At 51.6% G+C, this 26,416-nt stretch overlaps 1 protein-coding gene and 1 pseudogene across 2 annotated transcripts; both read left to right on the forward strand.

Moving 5' to 3' along the window:
* The first annotated feature begins 931 nt into the window (after positions 1–931).
* On the forward strand, positions 932–15,241 carry LOC102462874 (C-type lectin domain family 2 member B-like). Of its 2 annotated transcripts, none has more exons than XM_089770609.1 (5): positions 932–1,194; positions 7,869–7,976; positions 13,012–13,190; positions 14,254–14,357; positions 14,563–15,241. In XM_089770609.1, the coding sequence occupies exons 1-5, from the start codon at positions 1,188–1,190 to the stop codon at positions 14,711–14,713; spliced, it is 549 nt and encodes a 182-aa protein (XP_089626735.1). In that variant the 5' UTR covers positions 932–1,187; the 3' UTR covers positions 14,714–15,241. The 2 variants fall into 2 exon arrangements, with proteins under 2 accessions (XP_089626735.1, XP_089626734.1); XM_089770608.1 differs by lacking the exon at positions 932–1,194 and adding an exon at positions 1,312–2,695.
* Positions 15,242–21,992: 6,751 nt separating this feature from the next.
* Positions 21,993–26,416, forward strand: part of LOC142823132 (killer cell lectin-like receptor subfamily B member 1B allele C) — a 31,995-nt pseudogene continuing 27,571 nt past the window's right edge.

Consider the following 26,416-nt stretch of genomic DNA (forward strand, 5'->3'; position numbering starts at 1 on the left):
TTTTCATCTGGCCTTCAGATATGAAAGGCAGAGTGGTTTAACACCTGTTTAGATTTGTCATCCATGTGACGAAATGAAAAGTATGCCATTTGCAATAAACTTTGCATAAAATAGTTAATTTGCATTTCATTTTAATGGTTCAAAGAATGTCAGGCAAAATGGTCAGCCCTCATGCATGTTCACTTCATCAAATCTGGCCCTCTTTGAAAAAAGTTTGGACACCCCTGGTCTAGAGAGTCAATGCAGGCTCCTGCTGTGAGGGCAGGGGACTGGACTCAATGAGCTCTTGAGGTCCCCTCCAGTTCTAGTGTTCCATGATTCTGTGGGGAAGTGTCTGTCTGTGGGGGACACACTGGCAGTTTGTCGGGGACGTGGGGTTTAGAAGAGGGGGGGCTCTGTGACAGAGACCTGCATTCGGCGGCGCTATAGCGTATGGCTGGAAATGTCTGTGAGCGTGACATGCAGCGTGACGTACGGAAACGGAAGGATCTGGAAGGTCCAGGTTTAATTTATTTGGGGGGGAGGGGCTAACGCCAGTAAATGAATGATGGAGACACTGAAGTTGGATTGAAGTTTTTCCGTGGAGAATTGGCTGGCAATTATTTAGGGATCGCACTGGGACCACGCGAAGGCGTCTGGTGGGGCTGGAGTCGTTCAGTAGCTGGGGGTGGGATGCAGACCCGTTGGGAGTCAGGGGTGTTTTGCAGACAGGGCCTTTAGGTTTTTTGCCACCCCAAGCACAAAATATTTTGGCCGCCCCCCCTGCAGGACAGGCCCTGAGGAGCAAAGCCCCCTTGCACGTGGCGGCTCTTTGACTCCCCCCGCCCCCGGCCAAACCCAGCCTAGTCCTGGCCCCTCGCCATCCCCCCCCCCCGTTCAGACCCCGCCCCTACGCTGGGGGAGGGGCCAGGCGGGGGAGTCCCTGCCCGGGAAGGCGAAGCCGAGCCGGGCCAGAGCTGCGCATCTTTGCTTCGCTCAGGGCAGGGTGAGGCTGCGCGCGCGAGCGCAGGGGATCACGTCACGGGACCCAGATGCTGACGTCACGGCCGGGCGCTTCCCTCGCTTGCCCTTCCCCCCCCAGCTGGCACAGCCCCGGGCAGCAGCAGTAGCAGCCGCGCGCTCCGCTCCAGCCCTCCAGAGCTGCGCGCGATATTCAAAGACTCTTCAGCGGCTTTTGGTGCCGCGCAATGGCCGGTGGGTAGCGAGGGCGAGGGTCGGGCGGGGCGTGGTGTCAGGTCGGCTGCCGCAGGGCCGCGTGGCCGCCGTTTCGCCCCCCCCCCCCGCCCCCCCCCCCCCCCTCCGCGGGGCAGTTTCCTGCTCCCTGCACGGCGCGGGAGTGGGGGGCAGAATTTCCCGTTGGCACAAACGCACCTTACAGGCGCGGGGCTGCAGTTCCGCCCGGGCCCGCTAGAGGTCGCTGTGGCGCTGGGGCCCGCCCAGCTGCGTTCTGGTGCTGACAGGCAGGTGCACGGATCTCAGGTCCCTGCCTGCCCCTCTGGCTGCAGCTGCCTCCGGCCCTCGGTGCATGGGGGAGAACCTGGAGCCCAGGCGGCCGCCCCTTTTCTGGCTCCTCCAGAACCTCTTCCTGAGATGCCGGCTACACTTTTCCCCTTCCCCCCCCCCATCTGTGGTCCACACAAAGTCCTCCTGGCCTTGGCCAGAGCTGCCATTGACCACACCAGAGGAGGGGGGAGGGGGGCTCGGACAGGTGAAATCAGGAGGTGCAGAAATAAGTCTCCCTATCCGGACAGAGTTGTCACTTGGACAGGGAGTGTCAAGGCTGTTCTCCACTCTGGCACGACAAATGCCGAAATGGGGGCCCACAAAAGCATCCCAAGACCTGGTCTCTACAGGTACAAAAACTTCCCCTCAAAATCCTAATACCCGGATTTTGGAGAAATCCGCTGCCACCACCCAAGTAATTTCCAGCGAAAGACAGGGAAGAGATCACTTGAGAAACCTCCTCCCTCAGGTAAAACTCTTCCCCTGCCCCAACCTCCTTTTTACTTGGACTTGGTAAAAAACAGAGGGGATTTACAGACAACAATGGACTCTGCCCTTAGAATTAGGCACTGAGTCAAAGGACACAAAAATCGACCAGTACCAGTTAATTAGAACAAGAAATAACCTTTTATTATCAAAACAAAACTACGGTTGCAAGCATAGTAAAGTGGCTACATGGGAAGAGCCACCAGTTGATATACTCATTGGGAATCCCTGGGTTAAAACTTAGTTACAAAGAAAGACCAAACTCTTAACCAGCTCAGACATTATTTCCAAGTTCCCAAACCAGGAAAACAACCAATCCTGATAGACTAGCTAAAGTTTTTCCTACTTACACCTTGTCAGAAGTGCATCCTTGGAGACAGAAGTATCTCCCATGTCCTTTCTTCTTGGAAGAAACTGCTCTGCTTTTCAAAGGAGGGAAAAATAAAGACTCCTTTACCCCAGTTTGAAGTTCCTACCTGCATTATTACTGGCTGACCAGATACCTGGCTAGAGACAGAATTAACCCCTTAGTCACCAGGTGCTGGTCAGCACTCCTGAATAAGATAGGGAGCAATTTAAGTGCTGCAGGAGCGTGGGAATGGAAAAGCAAGCAGGGAACGTGACGTGAAGAACAGAAGAAAGTCTTGACAGCCATGGTGGAGCTGATAACATGCATGGCAGACTCATATGACAGCCAGATTCACAGGTACCACTTCCATCGCATGCTAGCCCACATTCCCTTCTCGCTAAGTTCCATAGCCTCCTCTCCCTGGGGCCCTAGAGGGGTTAGGGTTGATTTTAAGGGGAGCCTCACATTCATCTCTCAGGTATGTGCCCCAGCACAAGAGGCTGTTTGTCAGTCTCACATGCATGTGTGATTACTGCATGTGGGGAGGGAAAACTCAGTGGTTTGAGCATTGGCCTGCTAAACCCAGGGTTGTGAGTTCAGTCTTTGAGGAGGCCATTTAGGGACCTGGGGCAAAATCAGTCAGGGATGGTGCTTGGTCCTGCTGTGAAGGCAGGGGACTGGACTCAATGACCTTTCCAAGCTCCCTTCGAGTTCTAGGCGATAGGCATCTCCATTCATTTCATTTTATTTCATTTCATTACTGAACAGGGGGCTTGCAATACATTGCTTCCCCTTCTCTTCTCCTGCCTTTATTTCTTTTTCTGACCCTTCTTTCTTGTGTTCCCTAAATAACAATGCATGATTTCCCAACAACTGTAACTTTAATTATTGTGTTGCATGAGGGGGCTTTACAGGTGTTGAGGCTGTTCCCCACTCTGGCACTCTAAGTGCAGATGGTAGGGGCCCACCAGTGACCTTAAATACTATTCATATACAGGGTTCTGCTTACAAAAACTCCCCAAGGTCACAGATTCCCTGCCCTTGGGAGATAGCTGCTACCATTAAGAGTAACAATAACCCCCTTTTTCTTAAACCGAGGAAGAAGCACTTGAACTTCTTCCAGAGGGATACCCCAAGCTCTATTACCACAAGAGAGCTTGAAAAAGAAACAAACAGAAAACAAACTGCAGTCTTTGGGTGTGTCTAGACTACAGGGTTTTGTTGACAAAACTATACCTGCATCTACACTGCCGCTGAGTTCTGTCAACATAACGTTTTGTCGACGGCGGTAAGCTTCATTCTACAAGGAATAACGCCTTCTGTCGGCAGAGTTCTGTCGACAGAGGGTGTTATTTCATCTACACTGTCCTTTGTGTCTACACTGTCATGTCAACAAAGCGTCTTGCTTTGTCGACAGAACTGGATGTAGTCTAGACTCTCTTTGTCAGCAGAAGCTTTGTCGACAAAAGCCTGTAGTCTAGAGGTACCCTTTGATAGCTGATTTCTTAGTCTAGGCATGTATACACAGACCTCCTGCTACTTTTCAGGACACAAGAATCAAATTATCTCATTAAAAAAGGTGATTTTATTAACAAAACAAAAGTATATACTTAATAAAGCTTATATAGTTTCTAGGTGTTACAGAGTAACTGAGAAAAACAAATTAAAACGAGAAAGATAGTATCTCTGGATGCCGCTTAGCTATATAGTGAATGCGAGGAAGTACATGGATTTCACACAGAGAAGTTTAACCAAACAACAACAAAAAAATAACCTGATCATGACTAAATATACACTTCTCTGTCTACTCTTGCTGGTCATAAGTATCTGGAGTCTGATGCTGTCTAAGGTTTGTGCTAGATCTGGAATGCCCCTGAACCCGTGGAGGTGCAAGATAGTCCTGGTTTCTTCTGCACTGTGGGGACCAACCAATACTGACGCCTCCATTACTTAGAGAGGAACTGCAGCTATATGTAATCACACCCACCAGCATGATCAAATCCGGTGTCCCTCTTGGACCTTTGTTATTTCCGCCACAACAACCGTGACTCACCCTCAAGTACCGTGTTCTGATATCTGGATCTAAGGTCTGCATCAATTCTACGGGGATTTTGTCGTTTTCTCACTGATCTGCTGGGAGCTCTGCTCTGCCTGTCTCCAACAGTCTGGACCCATTGCTACCATTGCCACATGGGAACCCCCAACAGTTTAAACTTCACAGAATGGTGAGATCCCTTCTCCCCAGTATAGTCTCCTGACCCTGCCTTATGTGATCAGTTAGGCTACGTCTACACTGCTGGCTTTTGCTGGCAGAGAGTATGCAAATGAAGCGCTGATTAGCATTTTGCCAAGCTTCATTTGCATAACCTATTCGAGCCATTGATTGCAAAAACAAGCAGTGTAGACGTTTCCTTTTTGCGCAAAAAACCTTTTTGCTCAAGATCCTTCTCCTTCTCTGGGATGTTCACACTGCTTGTTTTCGTGCAAAAACGGCTTGAATAGATTATGCAAGTGAAACATGGCAAAATACTAATCAGCGCTTCATTTGCATTCTCTCTGCTGGCAAAAGCCGGCAGTGTAGGCAAAGCCTCAAGCTAGGTCTACATTGGCAAGATTTTATGCAAATACTTCTAAGGTCAGAGTTTTTGTGTTAAAGTATTTGTGCAAGAGAGCGTCTACACTGGCCTGTGCTTTTGTGCAAGAGATGCGCTTTTGCGCAGAAGCATCCGTGCCAGTGTAGACACTCTTTTGTTCAAGAAAGCTCCGATGGCCATTTTAGCCATCGGCTTTCTTGCGCAAGAAATTCATGTTGCCTGTCTACACTGGCCTCTTGCTCAAGAACAGTTGCGAAGAGGGCTAATTCCTGAGCGGGAGCATCATAGTTCTTGCGCAATAAGCCCTGATTTCACACATTAGAACGTCAGTGTTCTTGCACAAGAACTCCCCGCCCAGTGTAGACAGGCAGCATGTTTTTGTGCAAAAACAGCCACTTTTGCACAAAATCATGCCAATGTAGACACAGCCTCAGAGTTTGTAAAGTCAGATTTAAGTTAGATTTAATATTGTAACTGGTGTGTGTGTTTCTCTCCCCTTGTACGGTTACTACCTAGAAACAACTTTCATTGCTTAGATGCTTGCTTTCCTCTTTTTCTCTCCCCTCCCCAGGACTGTTGTTGGGTTCCCCATTCACTCTGCAACAACGCTCCTTGAATCTAAGCTACAGCCCCAATGGTGCCCCAAAATCCTGTGACCTTGCTTGCTGCAGAGTAGTTGTGGTGTGGGAGTGGGGATAGGGCGGCGCTGAACTTGGGGGCTTATGGTGGTGGCAACTTAAACTGCAGTTAAACCAGCCCATGGAGTCCAAAGGCACAGGAGGGGGTCACAACTTGGCATTACTGTGCAACCAACCTGCTGAGTCCAGGGACAGATAAGGAGTCAGCTGCTGAGTGCTGATTAACCCACCTCTCAGACTGCTGTGGTAGTGGGTGTGTCTGTGTGTTCCTCTCCTTCTAGTGTAGGAAGAGCCCAGCCCTGGGGAACCTAGAACCTGCAGGAGAGAGGGAATTGGCAGAAGGGAGAAGTACAGCCCCTGTGGGAACACAAATAACACAAGCAGCACGTTAATAGAATTATAACACTGCCCTCCTCCCAAGGATAACCCTAATAAATGAGCATGCCCAAAAGTAACAGGCAAATCTGGTAACAGAAGAGGCAGCTGAGGAGAGGTGCATCCAGAGCGCCACACCAGAGGCTGCCCAAACCTTCACCAACAAACAGTTCCAGCTGCCTTTTCTGTCCCATGTGTTATTACACGGGGGCTACATCTACACTGGCACCCTTTTCCGGAAAAGCTTAAAACAGAACAGTTTTCCGTTATAAGTATTTCCGGAAAAAGCGCGTCTACATTGGCAAGATGCTTTTCCGGAAAAGCACTTTTTCCGGAAAAGCGTCCGTGGCCAATGTAGACGCGCTTTTCTGCAAAAAAGCCCCGATAGTCATTTTCGTGATCGGGGCTTTTTTGCGGAAAAGATTACTGTGCTGTCTACACTGGTCCTTTTCCGGAACAGTTTTTCCGGAAAAGGACTTTTGCCCGAACGGGAGCAGCATAATTTTTCTGGAAAAACTTTGACAATTTTACAGTAGATCGTGATTGCTTTTCCGGAAAAGCAAGTGGCGGCCAGTGTAGACAGCTGGCAAGTTATTCCGGAAAAGCGGATGCTTTTCTGGAATAAGTGGCCCAGTGTAGACACAGCAGACTGTTTATCTTTCCCCATCTCGCTCCCCTTCCCAGCCTGCCAGTCTCTTGTCAGAGTTTTTCTAGTTCCTTCATTGTCCTTTGCATCCTGCCTAGCCTTCACTGAGCCAGTGAACCACTCACAGGTAAGTGAGAGTCTCTTTTACAGTCTGGGTGGGGTGTTAATAGCTGTGTAGAGAGCAGGGATAGAAGAATTATAGAAATCAGAATAGAACACCACTTGTCATCACCTACAACCCCCAACTAAAACCTGTCCAACACATTATCAATAAACTACAGCCAATATTGGAACAGGATACCATACTCAAAGAGGCTCTGGGAGACAGACCCATAATCTCCTATAGACAACCACCTAACCTCAAGATGATTCTTACCAACAACCACAGGACATACCACACTAATACCAACCCTGGTACCTTCCCTTGCAACAAACCCCGTTGCCAGCTTTGTCCACATATTCATTCTGCTGATACCATTATTGGACCTAACCAAGTGAGTTATAAGATCAAGAACACATATTCCTGCGCATCCAGAAATATAATCTACGCTATCATGTGCCGAAAGTGTCCGTCTGCTATGTACATTGGACAAACATCTCAGACACTTCGCCAAAGGATTAATGCCCACAAAACAGATATCAGACAAGATCACAAAGAGAAAACAGTTTCTTGCCACTTTAACCAGAAAGGACACTCTCTAAATGACTTAGCCACCTGCATTCTGCTACAAAGACCTTTTACATCTGCACTTGAAAGGGAATCCTCTGAACTGTCATTCATGTTAAAATTCGACACTTACCACCAGGGACTTAACAAGACTTTGAACTTTCTCACCCATTACCAAGACAGTTTCCCCAATTATCACCTGTAATACCATTAACTCACAAACATCCCACTCTCCCTACCTTTAATATCAGCAATTCACAGACACTTACCTTCCTTCCTCCCCCTTCCCACCCCCCCGCATCCTCCTTCTGTTCTGCAATGTGATTTGTCCTTTTCATATTTGTTCATTTTTTTAATTGTATCCTTTGGTATATATGGTTGTGACTATTTTCTTCCACTATTTGATCTGAGGAAGTGGGTCTGGCCCACGAAAGCTCATCATCTAATAAACCATCTTGTTAGTCTTTAAAGTGCTACATTGTCCTGCATTTTGCTTCAACTACCCCAGACTAACACGGCTACATCTCTATCACTAGAAATCAGAATGTGTGGGTAAGATCAGAGCACAATGATAACTGTTCTGGTCTCACTGATGGGTTTTATCTTCCAGACAATGGGGCTCAAACTGTGCTATGGAAACATCCAGGTGTCCTTGGAGCTGCAGCTGTAATCGGGGCTGCGGTGGTCATCATAATTGCTTTAGCAGCAGCTCTGGGAGGTAAGTTCCCACCCCCTGAAGAGTCAGTCTCTGGGATTTTCTGCTTTTGTGATGCCTATTTTCTAGAGCTGGCAGGGACCTTGAAAGGTCATTTAGTCCAGGCCCCTGCCTTCACAGAAGGATTAAGTACTATCCCTTACAGATTTTTGCCCTAGGTCCCTAAATGGCCCCCTGAAGGCTTGAAGTCACAACCCTGGGTTTAGCAGGCCAATGCTCAAACTACTGAGTTATCCCTCCCCCCACTGTCTGCTCCTGGGCGCTTGTAGACAAGAGAGTTTTATAATGTCTGATGTACTTAATGGGTAGTGTGAGAATAAATGTTAAGCAGCTTTAACTCTGCCGGCCACTCTTCTCTGGTTAGCAGGGAGGAACAGTCTTCTAGGCCCGTGTAAAGATGCATCAGGCAGACACTGCATGTGTCTGTATCTGACATTAACATAGAAACAGATTAGAAGGATCCTTATGATTCAGCATGATCACACCGCTGCTCTTAGGAGTAATTAGAATACAGACTGTACTATAAAGAAAATATGATGAAAGATTAAAAGTTTGTACTAATAGAAGCTTTGCAGTGGAACTTTAAGCAACAGCCATGATGGGGTGTGGGCATATGTGTGCCTTTGTGTGTATGAATATGCATATACCAGAATAATGTTACGATGGCAATAAATGTGGTGTTTTGCCTTCTCGCCCCGGAAAGATATCCCGTGAAATTCTTTCAAGGATAAGAATCGAGACAGGTTGAGGATCCTCTTCCTGGCCCGTGGTACAGGTTTGCAGTTTTTGTATTGCATACTGTGTGCTGAAAATATTGTTAGCGAGGTTAAGAACTATTAGTAAGTCTTAACAACTAATTGGTTAAACTAGGATGAGAAGTTGATAAACATTAGACATTTAAAATGTTAAAGGACCAGGAGGCGTGGGGGGTAACTGAGGAGCCCACCCTCCTGTAAATTGGTAGTGGGACAAAGCCTGTGTCCGTGGAAAGGGGCCGATGAGCACGGAAAGCAGGATCAGGTCCAGACAAGCAGGCAGGAAAGCAAGCGAGATTGGAAAATAGGTTCAGAGTCCTGAGAGCACAGTGGTAGGAGTAAAGGAAAGCAGTTAAGTCCAGGCATTGGAAATTCAAATCCCTGAAATAAAATGTGGAGTGGTAACATCTGAACGAAAGAACTTTTCCTTTTGGAGATGAGCAAGTATATTAAGGAAAAAGAGCGAGATGTTAACTCTGCAGAGTATGGAGAGGATGGAGACATCAGATTGTTGTAAAAATTCTAAAAAGAAGAAAAGCGTGATAGGAAAAGAATTCTTGGTTTCTTTGCAGCCTTTTGAAAAATGGGCCCTTTTCCAAGGGAACCTCTGTAAATAATCCAGGCAAAGAGACAATCTGATTTAATATTTGACTATGGACACGTTAGTTAAATTTAGTTAAATTTGCTAAAAGAGCAGAAGGGGTTTCTATTGAGACTTGACCGCCCAAATGTATAAAATGTGCGCAATCTATGCACAGGTGTGTAAAAATAATTAAAGTAGTGTAAAGGAAATTAAATAAAGGAGAATGTATGCATGTATGCATCTCTGTGAGATTTTTAAGACCTCCTTAAACACTTCTGTTTTGCAGGTTTGTAAAGCTCTTTTTTGTAGGCTTCAGATGATTTGGTTTGGTTTGGTTTGGTTTTTAATAAAGCCAATTCATTCAAAGTTGCAAAAGTGACAAGACGCTTTTTGCCAGACAGAGGTAACTAGTGTTGCTTTGGCTTTTGGTATTCGACATGTAACCCCTTAAGATATCTCAATGCTTTATCAGGTTCAAAGTCTTCTTATAAACCAAGTTATGGCTGATACAAAGGGTAGCCAAAACCAAGAAAATAGAGAGAGAGCCTGGATTTCTTGTTCAGTTACTACCTGAAAATAAAGGTAAAGGTTTGCAAAGTAAAGAAACTCTACAAATTTTGCCACCTCACTGTTTACCCATCTCTTCAGATAATTTATGAATATGTTGACTAGGATTGGTTCCAGGACAGACCCTTGGGGGACCTCACTAGTTACCTCTCTCCATTCTGAAAACTGACCGTTTATATCTACTCTTTGTTTCCTGTCTCTTAACTTTTACCAATCCACGAGAGGACCTTCCACATGACAGTTTAGTTTGCTTTAGGTGAGGGACCTTGTCGAAGGCTTTCTGGAGATTTAAATGCATTATATCACCTGGATCCCTGTAGTGAGTCAGTGTGGGGATCCTGTTGACCCTGAAAAGGAAACTCTCTCTAAGACCCCTTACTGGGCTTGGCCAGAGCAACCCAGCCCCTGAGGACCAGAGGCTGAGGTAGGTAGACGGTGGAAGTGGGAAGCGGCCTAGGGACAGCCATTGGGTTGGTTGAGGAAATGGAGGTCAACTGGTTGGCGTGTTGCGGTCAGGATCTCCGCTGACCCAGTGGCATTCCGTACTGCCACTTTTAGGGCCCTGGGCCAGGACGCAGTGAAGCAGGTGGGCCTACGTCCCCCCCCACCACTCTTCCCTTTGGAGGGCAGATTTCCCCTGAGGGGATAATCCCCCTGGGTGTGTCTAGACTGGCAAGTTTTTACGCAAAATCATAGGTTTTTGCGGAAAAACTTGCCAGCTGTCTACACTGGCCGCTTGAATTTCCGCAAGAACACTGACGATCTCATGTAAGATCGTCAGTGTTCTTTCGGAAATACTGTGCTGCTCCCGTTCGGGCAAAAGCCCTCTTGCGCAAATCATTTGCGCAAGAGGGCCAGTGTAAACAGCACAGTACTGTTTTGCGCAAAAAAGCCCCGATCGTGAAAATGGCGATCGGGGCTTTTTTGCGGAAAACCACGTCTAGATTGGCCACGGATGCTTTTCCGCAAAAAGTGCTTTTGCGGAAATGCGTCCTGCAAATCTAGACGCGATTTTCCGAAAATGCTTTTAACGGAAAACTTTTCCGTTAAAAGCATTTCTGGAAAATCATGCCAGTGTAGACATAGCCCCTGTGCTTGTCGACTTTCTTCCAAACAAAGAGACCCGACCCCTCGCCCCCAGCCTGCAGCAGGGCTTGACAATCTATGTAATCTACTTGCCCTGGGATTACAACCCGGAAGAGCCGAGTTCAGGTGATCTGCGCATGCTGGCGAGCAGGGCTCATCGTGGCTCAGCGAGTCCTATTAGTAAGTCCCAACAACTAATTGGTGAATCTAGGATGAGAAGTTGATAAACATTAGACATTTAAAATGTTAAAGGACCAAGAGGCGTGGGGGGTAGCTGAGGAGCCCACCCTCCTGAAAATTGGTAGTGGGACAAAGCCTGTGTCCGTGGAAAGGGGCCGATCAGCACAGAAAGCAGAATCAGGACATCAGCTGGTCTGTGTGTTGTGGTCAGGATCCCCACTGACCCAGTGGCACCCCGCACTGCCACTGTTAGGGCCATGGGCTGGGACGCAGTGGAGTGGGTGGGCCTGCGTCCCCCCCACCTCTTTCCTTGGGGGGCTGGTTCTCCCCCCCCCGAGACCCGACTCCCCCTCCCCCCCAGGCTGCAGACAGGCCTGCACTTTGGAACTATTTGTTTGTTGCCTCGCCCTGACTAAGGGTGCGGCTTTTCTAAGCTGAGGCTCAGCCTGACTCCAGGCCCAAGCCCCTGAACTGCTTTTGGGGTTTGCTTTGGCCTAGGATCTGGACATTTGGACTGCGGCTTAGCTGGGCTATAGGCCAGAGACCCCCCATTACCCACTGGTAGGCCAGCTCAGGAGCTGGGTTTCCTAGGCCCCCGAAATGGTCTGGCCGTCATCTAGGGTACATCTAGACTACAGGCTTTTGTCGACAGAGGCTTTGTTGACAGAGGCTGTCAACAAAGCTTCTGTCGACAAAGAGCGTCTAGACTACAGCCAGTTCTAGTGTAGACGCAAAGGACAGTGTAGATGCAATAACACCGTCTATCGACAGAATCCACTTTTGTAGGCACACCCCTAGTGAGGCAACTTGGCCTCCCTCCAGCCAAAGACGAGTCCAGTCCCCCTTGTCCAGACGCTTGTTGCCCCCCTCAAAGAATTCGAGTTGATTTAAGGTTTAAATGGTCTTAGGAAGCAAATCCAGCAGCAGCAAGCCCAGCAGCAGCAGCAAGCCCAGCAGGTCACGTCCGCTTGTTGGGGTCTGATTCCCCCTAGTGGCCGCTCCGTGGAACTGGCTGAATTACTGCACCACTCTTAATCTTCTGTTGCATTTGGAGTGAATGCAACCCTATGCCATGGGCGGGAGGGACAAGGGGCCAGCCAGTAGCTGGTGGGACAAAGTCCCTAGGCATCGGGGAGAGGTAGCGGGGGGAGGCTACCTGAGAACAGCAAAAAAGATCAGCCCCCAACACACCACACTCACTAGCAGTGGCAGGGGAAGTGGAGCAACACAGCCCCAGCTCTCTCTGCTCTCCCGGGGCATCCCTCAGAGCAGAACAGCCCCTGCACTCACGGGCGGAAAGCAGAGTGATGCGACTCTGGCAACAGAACAGGCCATACTGCCACTGCCGGCACCAGAACCTTGGCAGGTAGTCCCCTGGGCACATCGGCTGGGGGGTGAGGGAGAGGGCGGAGCAAGGGCAGGGAAGGAGTGGGGCAAGTTTGGGGAAGAGAGGGCAGAGGGCAGAGCAAGTGGAGGGAGAGGCAGGATCTGGGGTATAGGGGATTTGGCTCTTCCTTGGTCTGGGTGAGGGTCACGTGGTCTGTGCCCCCTCCCCTCATGTGCCTCCGCGCCAGTCACCCCTCTGTGTGAACCTTTCTGCTTTGAGGCTGCATGGAGGGGGGCAGAGTGCCCTGGGGCAGGCTGTCCCCTCACTGCCTATCAGAGTGTGTGTGTGGCCATTTGCTATGAAGCAGCAGGTACTGGCGGCTCTCAGAGAGCAGCTCTGTAACCCACGGATCTGATCTGTTCTCAGAGTCCCTGTGCTCCCGTGCCTGCTTGTTCTCCGCTGTGAGATGGGAATGATCTCTTTCTCTTTCTCTTTCTCTTTCTCTTTCTCTTTCTCTTTCTCTTTCTCTCATTTTCCAAGTGGAAAGATCTAAACAGCCTCCTCCCTGCCCCCCTACTTCTGGGTGCCCAGAGAACTGGATCAGAATCCAGGGGAAATTCTACTATTTTTCGAAGGCCGAAGGGAACTGGACCAACAGCCAGAAGAACTGCTCCTCACACGCTGCCTCCCTGGCCACGATTGAGAGTCTACAGCAGCTGGTGAGCCGCACGGACGCTTTGTGCCAAGCCCGGCGATCGCCGGCACCGCAGGCTGAGCTGGAGTCAGGCTGGGCCCAGCCCCCCTAGGGCAGAGGGGAGCCAGGCGCCTCCCGGGCTGCGGGCCAGAGTCGGTGCGGTTCTGCCAGCCAAATCCTGGTTGGTTCTGGGGCTCCAGCCTTCCCCACCCTCCAACTGCTCAGCGTCCTAGTTTGAAACTCCCCCTGTGTGGGGCTGAGCCGGCTGCAGGCCCAGCAGTAAGGCCTGATGAAGAAAGGGGCTTTAGGGACTGGAACCCTGCACCCCCTCATCTTGGGGCTCTGGCTGCAGCCTGTAATGCCCGTGTTCTGGGCCATCCCAGACGGCTCCACTCCCCTGAGGGACGTGCCTGGGAGCTGGGCTGGGGGGGAGCGCATTGGGCTGGGGCCAGGTCACGCTATTTCCTAGCACCTCAGTGAATTCAGGGGTGGAGCATCCCCTGTTGCCGGTCCCAGTCCTCCCCTCACCCCTGCTAATCTCCCGGGCCCTGTCGCATGAGGAAAAGGGACTTGGAAGAGGGGATGGAGCAGGGGTGGGAAAAGGTGGGGTCAGATGGAGGCTGGGGTGGCAGGAGAGACCGGGGGTTGTCCTTGGTCCTGCATCTTCCTAGGGCAGGCGCTAGGTAGGGTCCTATCTTAGCCCCCTCCCCAACTTCCTGCCCTGACCCCCCTCCCCAAAGTGGAGGTTGCACGGAGACAGCGCTTGAATGAAATGTGTTACTTTTACCCTTGCTCCCCAGCTCCACAAAGCCCCAGAGTTCCCCCATGGTTGGGGTGGGGACAATTCTGCCCTGTGCTCCCTGCCCTCCACTGCCCTGCCCTGGTAGCGGGGTCTGTCTGCCCCCTCCTGCAGCTCCCTCTCCCCCCTGCCCTGCTGCGCCCTGAGAGGGGGCCACTGGGCCGACAGTGACCTTGTTGCTCAATCCCTGCTTCACCCAGTAGGTGCCAAAGCCCCAGGACCTGGTCGGCTGAAGGGTTAATACTGTTAGCAGAGTTGGGCTAACAGCTGGTTTTGTTGGGTTTCTAAGCACTCCCTGCTGCCCTACCCAGGCAGACTGGACCACTGGATTGGCCTCCGGAAGGACGCAGTTGGGGTCTGGAGATGGGTCAATGGCACCGAGTTCGACCATCGGTGAGTCTGTTTCTCTGCATTGGGTGGGAGTTGATGGAAATGCCCCACTGGCTGCTTTCACCTCCCCTCCTGTCTGGGGCAGTGTAGGGAGGGGGAGATCCTGAGGGGCTGTGAGTGTGGTAGCTCCCCTCCCTCTCCTGGGGTGTCTGCCCCGGTCTGTGCCTGGCACACGCTGACTCTAGCTCTGACTGCCTCTGGCTTGCAGGTTTGAAATACAAGGAGGAGCCGACTGTGCCTACCTGAATGACGACCTCAATGTCAGCAGCTCCAGCTGCAGCACGCCGAGGAAATGGTTCTGCAGCAAACCTGATGCCCCTACCCAGGGAGGGGAGTGTGTCGTGGGAGGGAGATCATGAGCCGAAAGGAATCTGTTCCGGTTCCCTTCATGACCTCTCAGTGGTGGATGAAGGCCCAGCTGGGGAAAGCAAACCTCAGTCCCACCCCTGGAGCCAAAACCCACTCACCCCCAACCCGATCCTTCCTGGCCACCTGGAGGGCTGGGGCTGCTGTGCTGTGGCCCGGGCTCCAGCCCTCCCTGGCGGCTAAGATGCCGGACCGCCATGCTGCGTCCCCAGCCCTCCCTGATGGCTAGGGAATCCAGGCTGCTATGCTGTGTCTCTAGCCTTCCCCAGCATCCAAGAAGCTAAGCTGCCATGTCGCAACCACAGCCCTCCTGCCAGCCAAGCATGTAGGCAATTTTAGGGTATGTCTAGTCTACAGGGTTTTGTTGACAGAAGTTGTCAACAGATACTGTTGACAAAGCTACTGTCGACAAAGAGCGTCTAGACTACATCCAGTTCTGTAGACAAAGCAAGCTGCTTTGTCGACATAACAGTGTGGACGCAAAGGACAGTGTAGATGCAATAATGCCTTCTGTCGACAGAACTCTGTCTATAAAAGGCGTTATTCCTCGTAGAATGAGGTTTACATATGTCGACAAAACTGCTGAGTTTTGTCTACATTATGTCGACATAACTCAAAGGCAGTGTGGACGCAGGTATAGTTTTGTCGACAAAAGTCCACTTTTGCCAACAAAACCCTGTAGTCTAAACACACCCTTGGGAAGGAAGGATTGAAAAAACATGAAGATCGTGTGTTACGAGAGGAAGTGAACCGGGTAGTTAACCCAGTGTTACCAGAAATCAAGGGAATGTCATAGGAAGAGCAATTTATAGTTTATAATATGCTATAACCCAACTGGTTAATGAGACACAAATCATTAATCCTCCAGTTGCTTTAAACCCGGGGTGTCCAACATGCTAGCCAATAGCCACATGTGGCTATTTGGCCAGTAGAGTGTGGCTAGTTAGCTTGGCCAGTGTGGCTATTTGGCCAGTAGAGTGTGGCTAGTTAGCTTGGCCAGTGTGGCTATTTGGCCATTTGAGTGTGGCTTCAGAACTGGATGGACACCCCAGCTTTCAACAACGATCAGTATTTAGGTGATCTGCTAGGAATGTGGAGAATGTGTTGTCAATATAATAACGAAAGCGTTTTAATTTCACCTAATCTCGTGTTTCCCAATTGGTGCTCTGTGGAATCCTCGGGTTCCGCGAAGTGAAAGTAAGGGTCCTGTGAGAACTCAGTACTCTCCCGCCCCCTTTTAAAGAGAAAGAGCCTTTTTGTGGCGGTGCGTGGAGGGTCTTTTTTCCTTTTCCCATCAACAAATTTTATTCTAGCAACCCTAGAGGTTCCTTGAAATTCTTTCAAGCTGAAAAGAGTTCCGTGGCCAAATACAATTGGGAAACACTGACCTAATCAAAGATGAACCATTGTGGAGTTGGTATTGTCCAGATGTTTTCAAAAGTCAGAAAAGAAGTGATCCACATGTGTTTCTCCTTGTATGTCTCATTCACTGTCTCATTACCAGTGTATGACCCAGACAACGAGATGTACAGGCAGTTGGCAGCTGTCTGTTCCAATAGGGTGTGTCTAGACTACAGGGTTTTGTCGACAAAAGTCCACTTTTGTCGACAAAACTATACCTGCATCCACACTGCCTTTGAGTTATGTCAACATAACATCGACAAAACTCAGTAGTTTTGTCGACGTATGTAAACCTCATTCTACAAGGAATAACGCCTTTTATCGACAGAGTTCTGTCGATAGAAGGCATTATTGCATCTACACTGTCCTTTGCGTCCACTGTTATGTCAAGAAAGCGGCTTGCTTTGTCAACAGAACTGGATGTAGTCTAGACGCTCTTTGTCGACAGAAGCTTTGTCGACAGTATGTGTCGACAAAACTTCTGTCGACAAAACCCTGTAGTCTAGACGTACCCTTAATGACCCCAAAGCTGACATCGTCAGAGAATGTGTCACTGGTGAGGCTGACCAAAGGGAAAAGTAAGATGGAGAGGGTGACCTACTCTGGAAATGGCCAATTTTGTGTGGTAACCAATCAAAAGAGGTTCCAATATGATCCGTTGGGAGTGTCCCGCTACAGATCCAAATTGCTGTTTTACTCCAAAATATCCTGCCCTGATGGGGAATCAAGCAGTTTTTCCTATTCCCCACGTTTGAAAATATTGCCATCATCCAATTTAATTCAGACTACTAGGATACGTCTAGACTACAGGCTTTTGTCTACAGAAGTTTTGACAAAGCTTATGTTGACAAAGAGCATCTAGTCAACATCCAGTTCTGTCAACAAAGCAAGTCGCTTTGTCGACATGACAGTATAGACACAAAGGACAGTGTAGATGCAAGAACGCCTTCTGTTGACATAGAATGAGGTTTACCGCCGTCAACAAAAGTTCTGAGTTCTGATTTGTTTCAGCTAGACCAGACTAACACGGCTGCATTTCTATTACTATTCTCTAAACGTTGTCTTTAAACTTTGTCTTTTCACTAGTCTCTTAGGCTATGTATAAACTACATTCCTCTTTCGAAAGAGGAATATAAACGAGGCCGATTGAAAATTCATATGAAGCGCGGATTTAAAATCTCATGCTTCATTTGCATAATTGTGTGAGCGTGCTTTTTTGAAAAAAAATTTCAAAAAAGAAACTGCAGTCTAGACAGGGTTCTTTTGGAAAAAGAAAACTTTTTTCAAAGAATCCTTACACCTCATTTTTTTCAGGAGTACATGTTCTTCTTCGAGTGGTTGCTCATGTCCATTCGAAGTAGGTGTGTGCATCGCGTCTTCCGGAGCGTTTTCCATAGCGGTACCCGTAGCGCCGGCAGGGCGCCCCCTGGAGTGGTGCCGCCATGGCGGGGCATAAGTACCCCTGCCGGCACTGCCCCACCTCAGTTCCTTCTTACCGCCGTGACGGTCGTTGGAGCGTCTCTATCTCTCCTAGTCTCTTAGGGTATGTCTACACTACCCCGCTAGTTCGAACTAGCGGGGGTAATGTAGTCATCCCCAGTTGCAAATGAAGCCCGGGATTTAAATTTCCCGGGCTTCATTTGCATGAAGCCGGCCGGCGCCATTTTTAAATGCCGGCTAGTTCGAACCCCAGTACCGTGTATGCCAGCAATAACTTGGGTATGTCTACACTACCCCGCTAGTTCGAACTAGCAGGGTAATGTAGACATACCGCATTTGCAAATGAAGCCCGGGATTTGAATTTCCCGGGCTTCATTTTCATAAGCGGGGCGCCGCCATTTTTAAAACCCCACTCGTTCGAACCCCGTGCAGCATGGCTACATGGGGCACGAACTAGGTAGTTCGAACTAGGCTTCCTAGTTCGAACTACCGTTACTCCTCGTGGAGTAACTCCTCATAGCCCATCCCAGGGTTACTCCTCGTAGCCCATCCCAGGATCCTTGGTCGTGCAGGCTGCGGCCCAAAAGGAAAGGCTTCCCCAGCCTGGCCCATCTCCAAAGTCGAGGGAGCCTAAGCGGCTGGATTTAATGGGCCGTAAGGTTTATGCCACAGGTGCGGTGCAACTTCGCATCGCTAACCAACAGGCAGTGTTGAGCAGGTGTGCCTTCAACACCTGGCAAGCTGTGGAGAAATTCAGGGACAGGCTTCCAGCAGAGGAACGTCAGGAGTTCACAGCCACTGCTTCAGAGGGAAAGGTTATTGCCCGAACCGCTCTCCAGGCGTCCCTGGACTCAGTCGATTTAGCAGCCCGCACTATGGCATCTGGCGTTGTTATGCGTCGGGGAGCCTGGCTACAAGTCTCGGGGATTCCCCCTGACGTCCAAAATACGATCCAGGACTTGCCTTTTGAGGGCAAAACTTTGTTCTCGGAGCACATCATCTCTAGGCTCCATACGCTAAAGGACACAAGGTCTACTCTGAAGTCCTTGGGCATCCACACGCCTGCCCCGCAGCATCGCCAGCTGCCCTATAGGCAACAGAGGAGGGTGCAGCCCCAGGTCCCCCGTGGGGACTACTGGAGGCGCCGCTCCCAGGCCTTCGGTGGAGGTTCCGGGGCAGTTGCGCACCCCCAGGGCCCTAAGGGTTGCTGTCATTGCCCCAGGGCAAACAATCAGCGGGGAGGCCCCCACGACCCTTCCCATCAGGGCAAGCCGCAATTTTGACGCGCTCTTTGAGGGTTTCGTACCAGTCTCCCACCCTGGCCCCCCGTTTGGGGCCAGGCTATCCCTTTTTGCCTGTGCGTGGGCACTAATCACATCAGACGCCTGGGTATTAAATATAGTACATGGAGGCTATACCATCCCCTTCTTGGGCCCACCGCCTTCAAACCCCCCTTCCCCGTCCCCCTTCAGGGACACCCCTCACGAACACATCCTATGTCAGGAGGTGTCCGTGCTCCTCGCAAAGCGAGCAATAGAGGAGGTTCCCCCACACCTGCGGGGAAGGGGATTCTACTCCCGATATTTTGTTGTCCCCAAACCAAAGGGAGGAGTCTGTCCCATCTTGGACTTCAGAAATCTGAACATGGCGGTCATAAAACAAAAATTCAGAATGGTGACCTTAGCCTCGGTCATCCCAGTGCTCCAGTTAGGAGACTGGTACGCAACTCTCGATCTCAAGGACGCGTACTTCCACGTGGCGATCAGAACCAGCCACGGGAGGTTCCTCAGCTTTACGGTTGGCCAACACCATTTTCAGTTTACGGTGCTCCCTTTTGGCCTGTCAACGGCACCAAGGGTGGTCACCAAATGCATGGCTGTGGTGGCGGCGTTTCTCCACAAGCAAGGGGTGTACGTGTTCCCGTACCTCGACGATTGACTAATCCGAGGTCGCTTGTACGAGCAGGTCAGATCCTACGTGTCACTCACGAAGGCCCTCTTTCTAAAGCTCGGCCTCATGCTGAATGAGGGGAAGTCATCCCTAACCCCCTCTCAGCATCTTGAATTCGTGGGGGTCCTCCTTGATGCAAGGGTAGCAAGAGCGTTCCTCCCCAGGAGCAGGTTCCTCTCCATAGTGGAGCTGATTTCAGGGCTAACCCGGTCCCCTATCATGACCCCTCGGGTCTGCTCGAGGCTCCTGGGTCATATGGCTGCATGCACGTACACGGTACGCCACGCCAGAATGAGGATGAGGCCTCTGCAGGCCTGGTTGGCGAGGGTGTTCAATCAGTCCCGGGGTCTTTGGGATTCAGTCATAACAGTGCCCCCAGAGGTCCTGACCACCCTACAATGGTGGACCCAGGAGGGCGTGGTGTGCGGTGGGGTACCTTTCAATGCTCCTCCCCACTCCCTCACGCTGGTCACCGACGCCTCCGACCTGGGCTGGGGAGCACACCTGGGGCAGCACAGCACTCAGGGTCTGTGGTCCTCCTCGGAACGGACCCTTCACATAAACACCCGGGAACTGCGAGCGGTGAGAAGAGCCTGCGAAGCCTTCCTGCCAAGACTCTCTCCCCGCTCAATCCTGGTTCGTTTGGACAATACAGCAGTGGTCTTTTACCTCAACAAGCAGGGGGGAGCCCGGTCACCTCCCCTCTACAGAGAGGTTCTGCTACTCTGGCACCTGTGTGTGAAACACGACATCACGCCACAGCCGGAGTACCTCCCGGGGTGCAAGAATCTGTTAGCAGTCACACCCAGCAGATCCTTTGGAACCCACAAGTGGTCACTCAAGGACTCTGTCCTGTGTCAGGTTTTCCGCAGGTGGGGTTATCCCCTCCTAGACCTGTTTGACGTGGCACACAATGCAAAGTGCCGGAACTACTGTTCCCTGATGGGGCTGGGGAAATATTCCATGGTGGATGCCCTAACGGCCGTGTGGCCAGAGGGCATTCTGTATGCCTTTCCCCCGTTCCCTCTAATTTCCAGGGTGTTGACCAGGGCATGGACCTTTCGGTCCATGATCATTCTTATAGCCCCCAGGTGGCCCAGACAATTCTGGTTCCCCATCATGGTGGACATGCTCACCGAGGACCCGATGGCACTCCCTCCAGTCCGGGACCTTCTGACTCAACCCTGGGATGGGAGGACCATGGTTCACCCAAATCTCAGGTCTCTCCACCTAACTGCCTGGTTTATCCATGGCTGAACCAACCGGAAAGGGAATGTTCCCAGGAGGTTCAGATGGTGCTCCTCAGTAACAGGAAACCCTCTACCAGACGGCCGTACGCTGCCAAGTGGCGGCGCTTCTTGTCTTGGGCGTCCTGAAGAGGTGTGCACCCGTCCTCTGCCCCTGTCCCGACTATCTTAGACTATCTTTTTGAGCTTCGGTCTAGTGGCCTCTCTTTTTCTTCTATTAAAGTCCATGTGGCATCTCTCTCCACCTTCCATGTGGGTACGGCAGGAGTTTTTCTTTTCTCTGACCCAGTGGTTAAAAGATTGCTTACTGGTGCCACAACTGCTGGCAACCTCTCTCCCGGCACCGGGCCTCAGCACTCCGGTGCCGCATCCGGCAGCTTCTACTTTTCCGGCACCAGTCCCGTGCACCCCGGCGTCGCAACTGCTGGCGACCTCTCTCCCGGCACCGGGCCTCTGCACTCCGGTGCCGCATCCGGCGGCTTCTACTTTTCTGGCACCGGGCCTGGGCACCCCGGCGTCGCAACTGCTGGCGACCTCTCTCCCGGCACCGGGCCTCGGCACCCCGGTACCGCAACCAGCAGCGTCTACTTTTCCGGCACCAGTCCTGTGCACCCCGGCGCCGCAACTGCTGGCGACCTCTCTCCTGGCACCGGGCCTCGGCACCCCAGTGCCGCATCTGGCGGTGGCAAGTCTCCCGGCACCGGGCATGGGTCCCCCGGCGCCGCAACTGGTGGCAAGTCTCCCGGCACCGGGCATGGGTCCGCCGGTGCCGCAACTCGTCCGTCCCCGCCGTACTCATGCGGGCAAGCCAGAGTCCATGGCTAGGTTTGCCCCGCACTCTTCGTCGGCTCCGCCCTGACCGGAGTCTGACTACTTGTCAGATTCGGACGCAACTTCCATCTGTTCAGGGTCCTCGGGGGCGTCCTCGAACCACAGCTCCCGTTCCCGACACCGCTGCGACTATCCACAGCAAACCTGGCCCCCGCATCCGCAGTGGCCTTTTTGGACTCCTTGGGCCTACCACCAGTGGCCGGGGCCGGTACCCCCTTCTCTGGTGTCGGGGGCTTCGGGTCGCCAATCACAGCTCTCGGCGTCGCTGTCTCGACCTCCCTCCTTCCCACATGGGGCACCGCAGCCTGACTTAGCGGCAGAGGCCCCGGTGCCGGAGTCAGACCCGCAGGCAATGCAAGACGTCCAGCCGGCACCGCAGTCGGCACCGACCGGCCCGGCACCGATGCAGGAGTCATCCTCGTCGTCCTCCCCTGATGAGGCCCTGGCAGACCCAGCACCGAGCCTGCCTTCTATGGATGCCCGCACGCATCAGGAATTACTCCGGCTCATGGCATCAAATCTGAGCATCCCGGTGGAACCCGTCATTGAGGACATGGATCCAATGGTGGACATCCTCGCCAAGGACGCACCCACACGCTTGGCCTTACCGCTAAACAAAACGGTGGCCAAAATTACTAATGCCCTGTGGCAGACGCCGGCTACCTTGACCCCTACCTTAAAAGGGGTCGAGAGGGGCTATTATGTCCCACACTCGGGGCATGAACATCTGTATTCGTAGCCCATCCCAGGATCCTTGGTCGTGCAGGCCGCGGCCCAAAAGGAAAGGCTTCCCCAGCCTGGCCCATCTCCAAAGGCGAGGGAGCCTAAGCGGCTGGATTTAATGGGCCGTAAGGTTTACGCCACAGGTGCGGTGCAATTTCGCATCGCTAACCAACAGGCAGTGTTGAGCAGGTGTGCCTTCAACACCTGGCAAGCTGTGGAGAAATTCAGGGACAGGCTTCCGGCGGAGGGACAGGCTTCCGGCGGAGGAACGTCAGGAGTTCACAGCCATTGCTTCGGAGGGAAAGGTTATTGCCCGAACCGCTCTCCAGGCATCCCTGGACTCAGTCAATTCAGCAGCCCACACTATGGCATCTGGCGTGGTTATGCGTCGGGGAGCCTGGCTACAAGTCTCGGGGATTCCCCCTGACGTCCAAAATACGATCCAGGACTTGCCTTTTGAGGGCAAAACTTTGTTCTCGGAGCACATCGTCTCTAGGCTCCATACGCTAAAGGACACAGGAAACCCTCTACCAGACGGCCGTACGCTGCCAAGTGGCGGCGCTTCTCGTCTTACGCGTCCTGAAGAGGAGTGCACCCGTCCTCTGCCCCTGTCCCGACTATCTTAGACTATCTTTTTGAGCTTCGGTCTAGTGGCCTCTCTTTTTCTTCTATTAAAGTCCATGTGGCATCTCTCTCCGCTTTCCATGTGGGTACGGCAGGAGTTTCTCTTTTCTCTGACCCGGTGGTTAAAAGATTCCTTACTGGTCTGGAAAAACTGTTTCCTCAGTGAGGGTCCTGCTTCCCGCCTGGGGCCTCAACGTGGTCCTGCTCAGGCTTATGTCACCCCCTTTTGAGCCGTTGGCTACGTGTTCCCTGAAGCACCTCTCGTGGAAGGTTTCATTCATCGTGGCCATTACGTCTGCTCGTAGGGTTTCCGAACTAAGGGCGCTGACTATAGATCTGCCCTACCTTGTCTTTTCACATAGTAACGTCAGGCTCCGCCCTCATCCAACCTTCCTCCCAAAGATGGTGTCACCGTTCCACCTGTCCCAGAAAATCTATCTCCCGGTTTTCTTCCTGAAGCCCCATGCCTCTCCTAAGGAGCGGGTGCTCCATTCCCTGGACGCTAAGCGAGCGCTGGCATTCTACATTGATAGGACCAAGCTCTTTCACAGATCCCAGCAGTTGTTTATTGCTTTTGGGGACAGGGTGAAAGGGTCACCTATTTCGACCCTGAGGTTGTCAAACTGGGTCGCGCAATGCATCAGGGAATGTTATCAACTGGCTGGTAAAACCCCGCCCAGGGTAAAAGCCCACACTACCAGGGCGCAGGCGTCCTCGGTATCATTTGGGGCTCAGGTACCGATTGCGGAAATTTGCAGGGTGGCCATGTGGTCGTCCCTCCATACCTTTACGGTGCACTCTGCGCTGGCACAGCAGGCCAGGGAGGATGTAGGGGTGGGCTCTGCAGTCCTCAATTCTGTGTTGTAAATATGTTGAGTTGTTACTGTTGTTAACACGTGCCTTCTGTGTGTTTCCCTGTTTGAATAAATTCGTTCTGTTTATTCATCTTTACCATGGCTCTTGTGGTCTGACTGCTCCGACCCCTCCTCCGTATGTGAGGTTGACTTGGAAGTCACCTACTTCGAATGGACATGAGCAACCACTCGAAGAAGAAAAGAACGGATACTTACCTGTAACTGTTGTTCTTCAAGATGTGTTGCTCATGTCCATTCGACTCCCACCCTACCTCCTCTTCGTCGGAGTCTCCGGCAAGAAGGAACTGAGGTGGGGCAGCGCCGGCATGGGTACTTATGCCCCGCCATGGCGGCACCACTCGAGGGGGCGCCCTGCCGGCGCTACGAGTACCACTAGGGAAAACACTCCGGAAGACACGGTGCACGCGGTGCGCACACCTACTTCAAATGGACATGAGCAACCACTCGAAGAACAACAGTTACAGGTAAGTAACGGTTCTTTTCTTTTGAAAAAGGGGTTCCCCCCCCCAAAAGAACCACATCTACACTGCGGTTTCTTTTTTGAGAAACCCTTTTTCAAAAAAGCACTCTCATGTGATTATGCAAACAAAGCGTGAGATTTGTAAAACTGCGCTTCATTTGAACTTTCGATCGGCTTCATTTACATTCCTCTTTCGAAAGAGGAATGTAGTGTAGACATGCCCTGAGATTAATCTGGGTTTAAATCAGTCAGTTAAGTAAACTAAGCTAGCTTCAATAGCATAAGCTTCTGCACCTCACACTCAAGAACTGAAAAACTCAGACCAGTCCTATTTTGACATACCGGAGGCAACTCTTGGCTGTCGTTTCATATCACCATCTTATTGAGAACAAGTGTGAGTATATTAAACCACCGCTTATAGCCATAATCCCGTATGTATCTTAGATTGCTTATACTGCATTTGTAACCCTGATTTTACTACTCACGTTGCTATTTGATCTAGTCCATATATTTAAATAAAGTTTTCAACTGTTTTGTCTCAGTGGGAACATCCTCTCATACCCCCGAGGATCCTCTGTACATTCTGTGTTGCCTGACTCTGGGACGAGAATCTTCTTATCTTCTGATCCATTCAGTCGTCAAGCCAACCACCCAAACTCTTCACATAAATAATATTCACCCTCCTTAAATCAGGCAACAATAAAGAAACTAACGTTGGGGCGTCCTAGTACATCGAGCTCCCGTGACAGCCGCGGAGAAAGGGAACTTTCCCCTGCAGCCAGAGGCGTAGCGAAGGAGAGGATGGGGAGGGGCAGTTGCCCCTGGGTGCCACATTGGGGGGACGGGGCGCCAATTTAGTTGCCTGTGAACAGCTCCTGCAGCACTGACCCTGACTTCCACCCTCTCCTGGTCTGGCAGGAGGCTGGGGTGCAGCTGCAGGCCAGGCAGACCCTGGAATGACAAAGCCCTCGAGATGCAGGGGCAGTTGCGGCGAGGGCCGACCCCTAGTTAAGCCTCCCCACTCTGGACGGGAGTAGATAGAAACCAGAGCCAGCCCCCAGAGTCCCTTGTCCCTGTGAGGATCTGCTGCAAGAGCTGTGTCACATTCACCACCGGCCAGCCTCTTCCAGCTCCCTGCCAGGAACCCTTCACCACCCACTGCCATCCCTGACTCCTGCACCCTCACCCCAGCCCTGAGCCTGCCCCCGAACTCAACCTCCTGCCTGGCTCCTTAACTCCCCCTGCGTCCCAAACACCAACCCCCTGTCCCGAACCCACCTCCTCACACAGGAACCCCCTGCTCTGAGCCCCCCTACACGTCCCATCCCTCTGCTTAAGAACACAAGCAAAGCCTGGGACCTTCCTCAGCTCTCTACAGAGACCGGCTCCCGCTCCGGCTACGCTGCAGTGCTACCCGGGACCTGCACAGCACCCCCATCATGCTGCCAAGCTTGGCGTGGACACACCGGATGAACAGCGTGTGCTACCCCTATGCGGAGCTGAAGCAATTCTGCGGCCTCGGCCAGCCACGTCGGTGCAATTTGTGGTCACCCCAAAGCGCCGGGCTCCGCTATCCTTGTGGTCTGCGAGCTCTTGCTTCCCATGTGGCAAATTCTACACTTTGGCCAGATGGGGGCAGCACAGAGGGTGCAAGCCAAACCCTGTTTGCATGTTCCCCTCCCGGGAGTAAGGGTTATTTCGAGGGAAGGGTTTTCTCTCAAAATAACCCCACGGGGACTGAGTTTGATGTCCCGAAATAGCGCTAGCGTGGAAAAGCAGCCGTCCACGATTATGCAGATGACATGCACGTTAGTTAAATCCCCGCTTCATTTGCAATTTCGGATGTTCACATTTGCATTCCTCCCTCGAAGAAGGAATGAAATGTAGACATACTCTTTAGATTATAGGGATGTCTGTCTAAGGGTATGTCTACACTACCCCGCTAGTTCGAACTAGTGGGGTAATGTATGCATACCGAACTTGCTAATGAAGCCCGGGATTTGAATTTCCCAGGCTTCATTAGCATAAAGCCGCGCCGCCATTTTTAAAAGCCGGCTAGTGCGAACCCCGTGCCGCGCGGCTACACGCGGCACGGGCTAGATAGTTCGAACTAGCTAGCTATTCCGAACTATCTGTACACCTCAT

The sequence above is a fragment of the Pelodiscus sinensis genome, chromosome 19 (assembly GCF_052426305.1).
Source record: "Pelodiscus sinensis isolate ZL-2025 chromosome 19, ASM5242630v1, whole genome shotgun sequence".
NCBI lineage: Eukaryota > Metazoa > Chordata > Testudines > Trionychidae > Pelodiscus > Pelodiscus sinensis.

Excerpts from the sequence above, each read along its gene's own strand:
- LOC102462874 (XM_089770608.1), top strand. Across the intron at positions 7,977-13,011 it reads TTTAGCAGCAGCTCTGGGAG|TGGAAAGATCTAAACAGCCT; the intron begins GTAAGTTCCCAC and ends TCATTTTCCAAG. Across the intron at positions 13,191-14,253 it reads TTGAGAGTCTACAGCAGCTG|CACTCCCTGCTGCCCTACCC; the intron begins GTGAGCCGCACG and ends TGGGTTTCTAAG.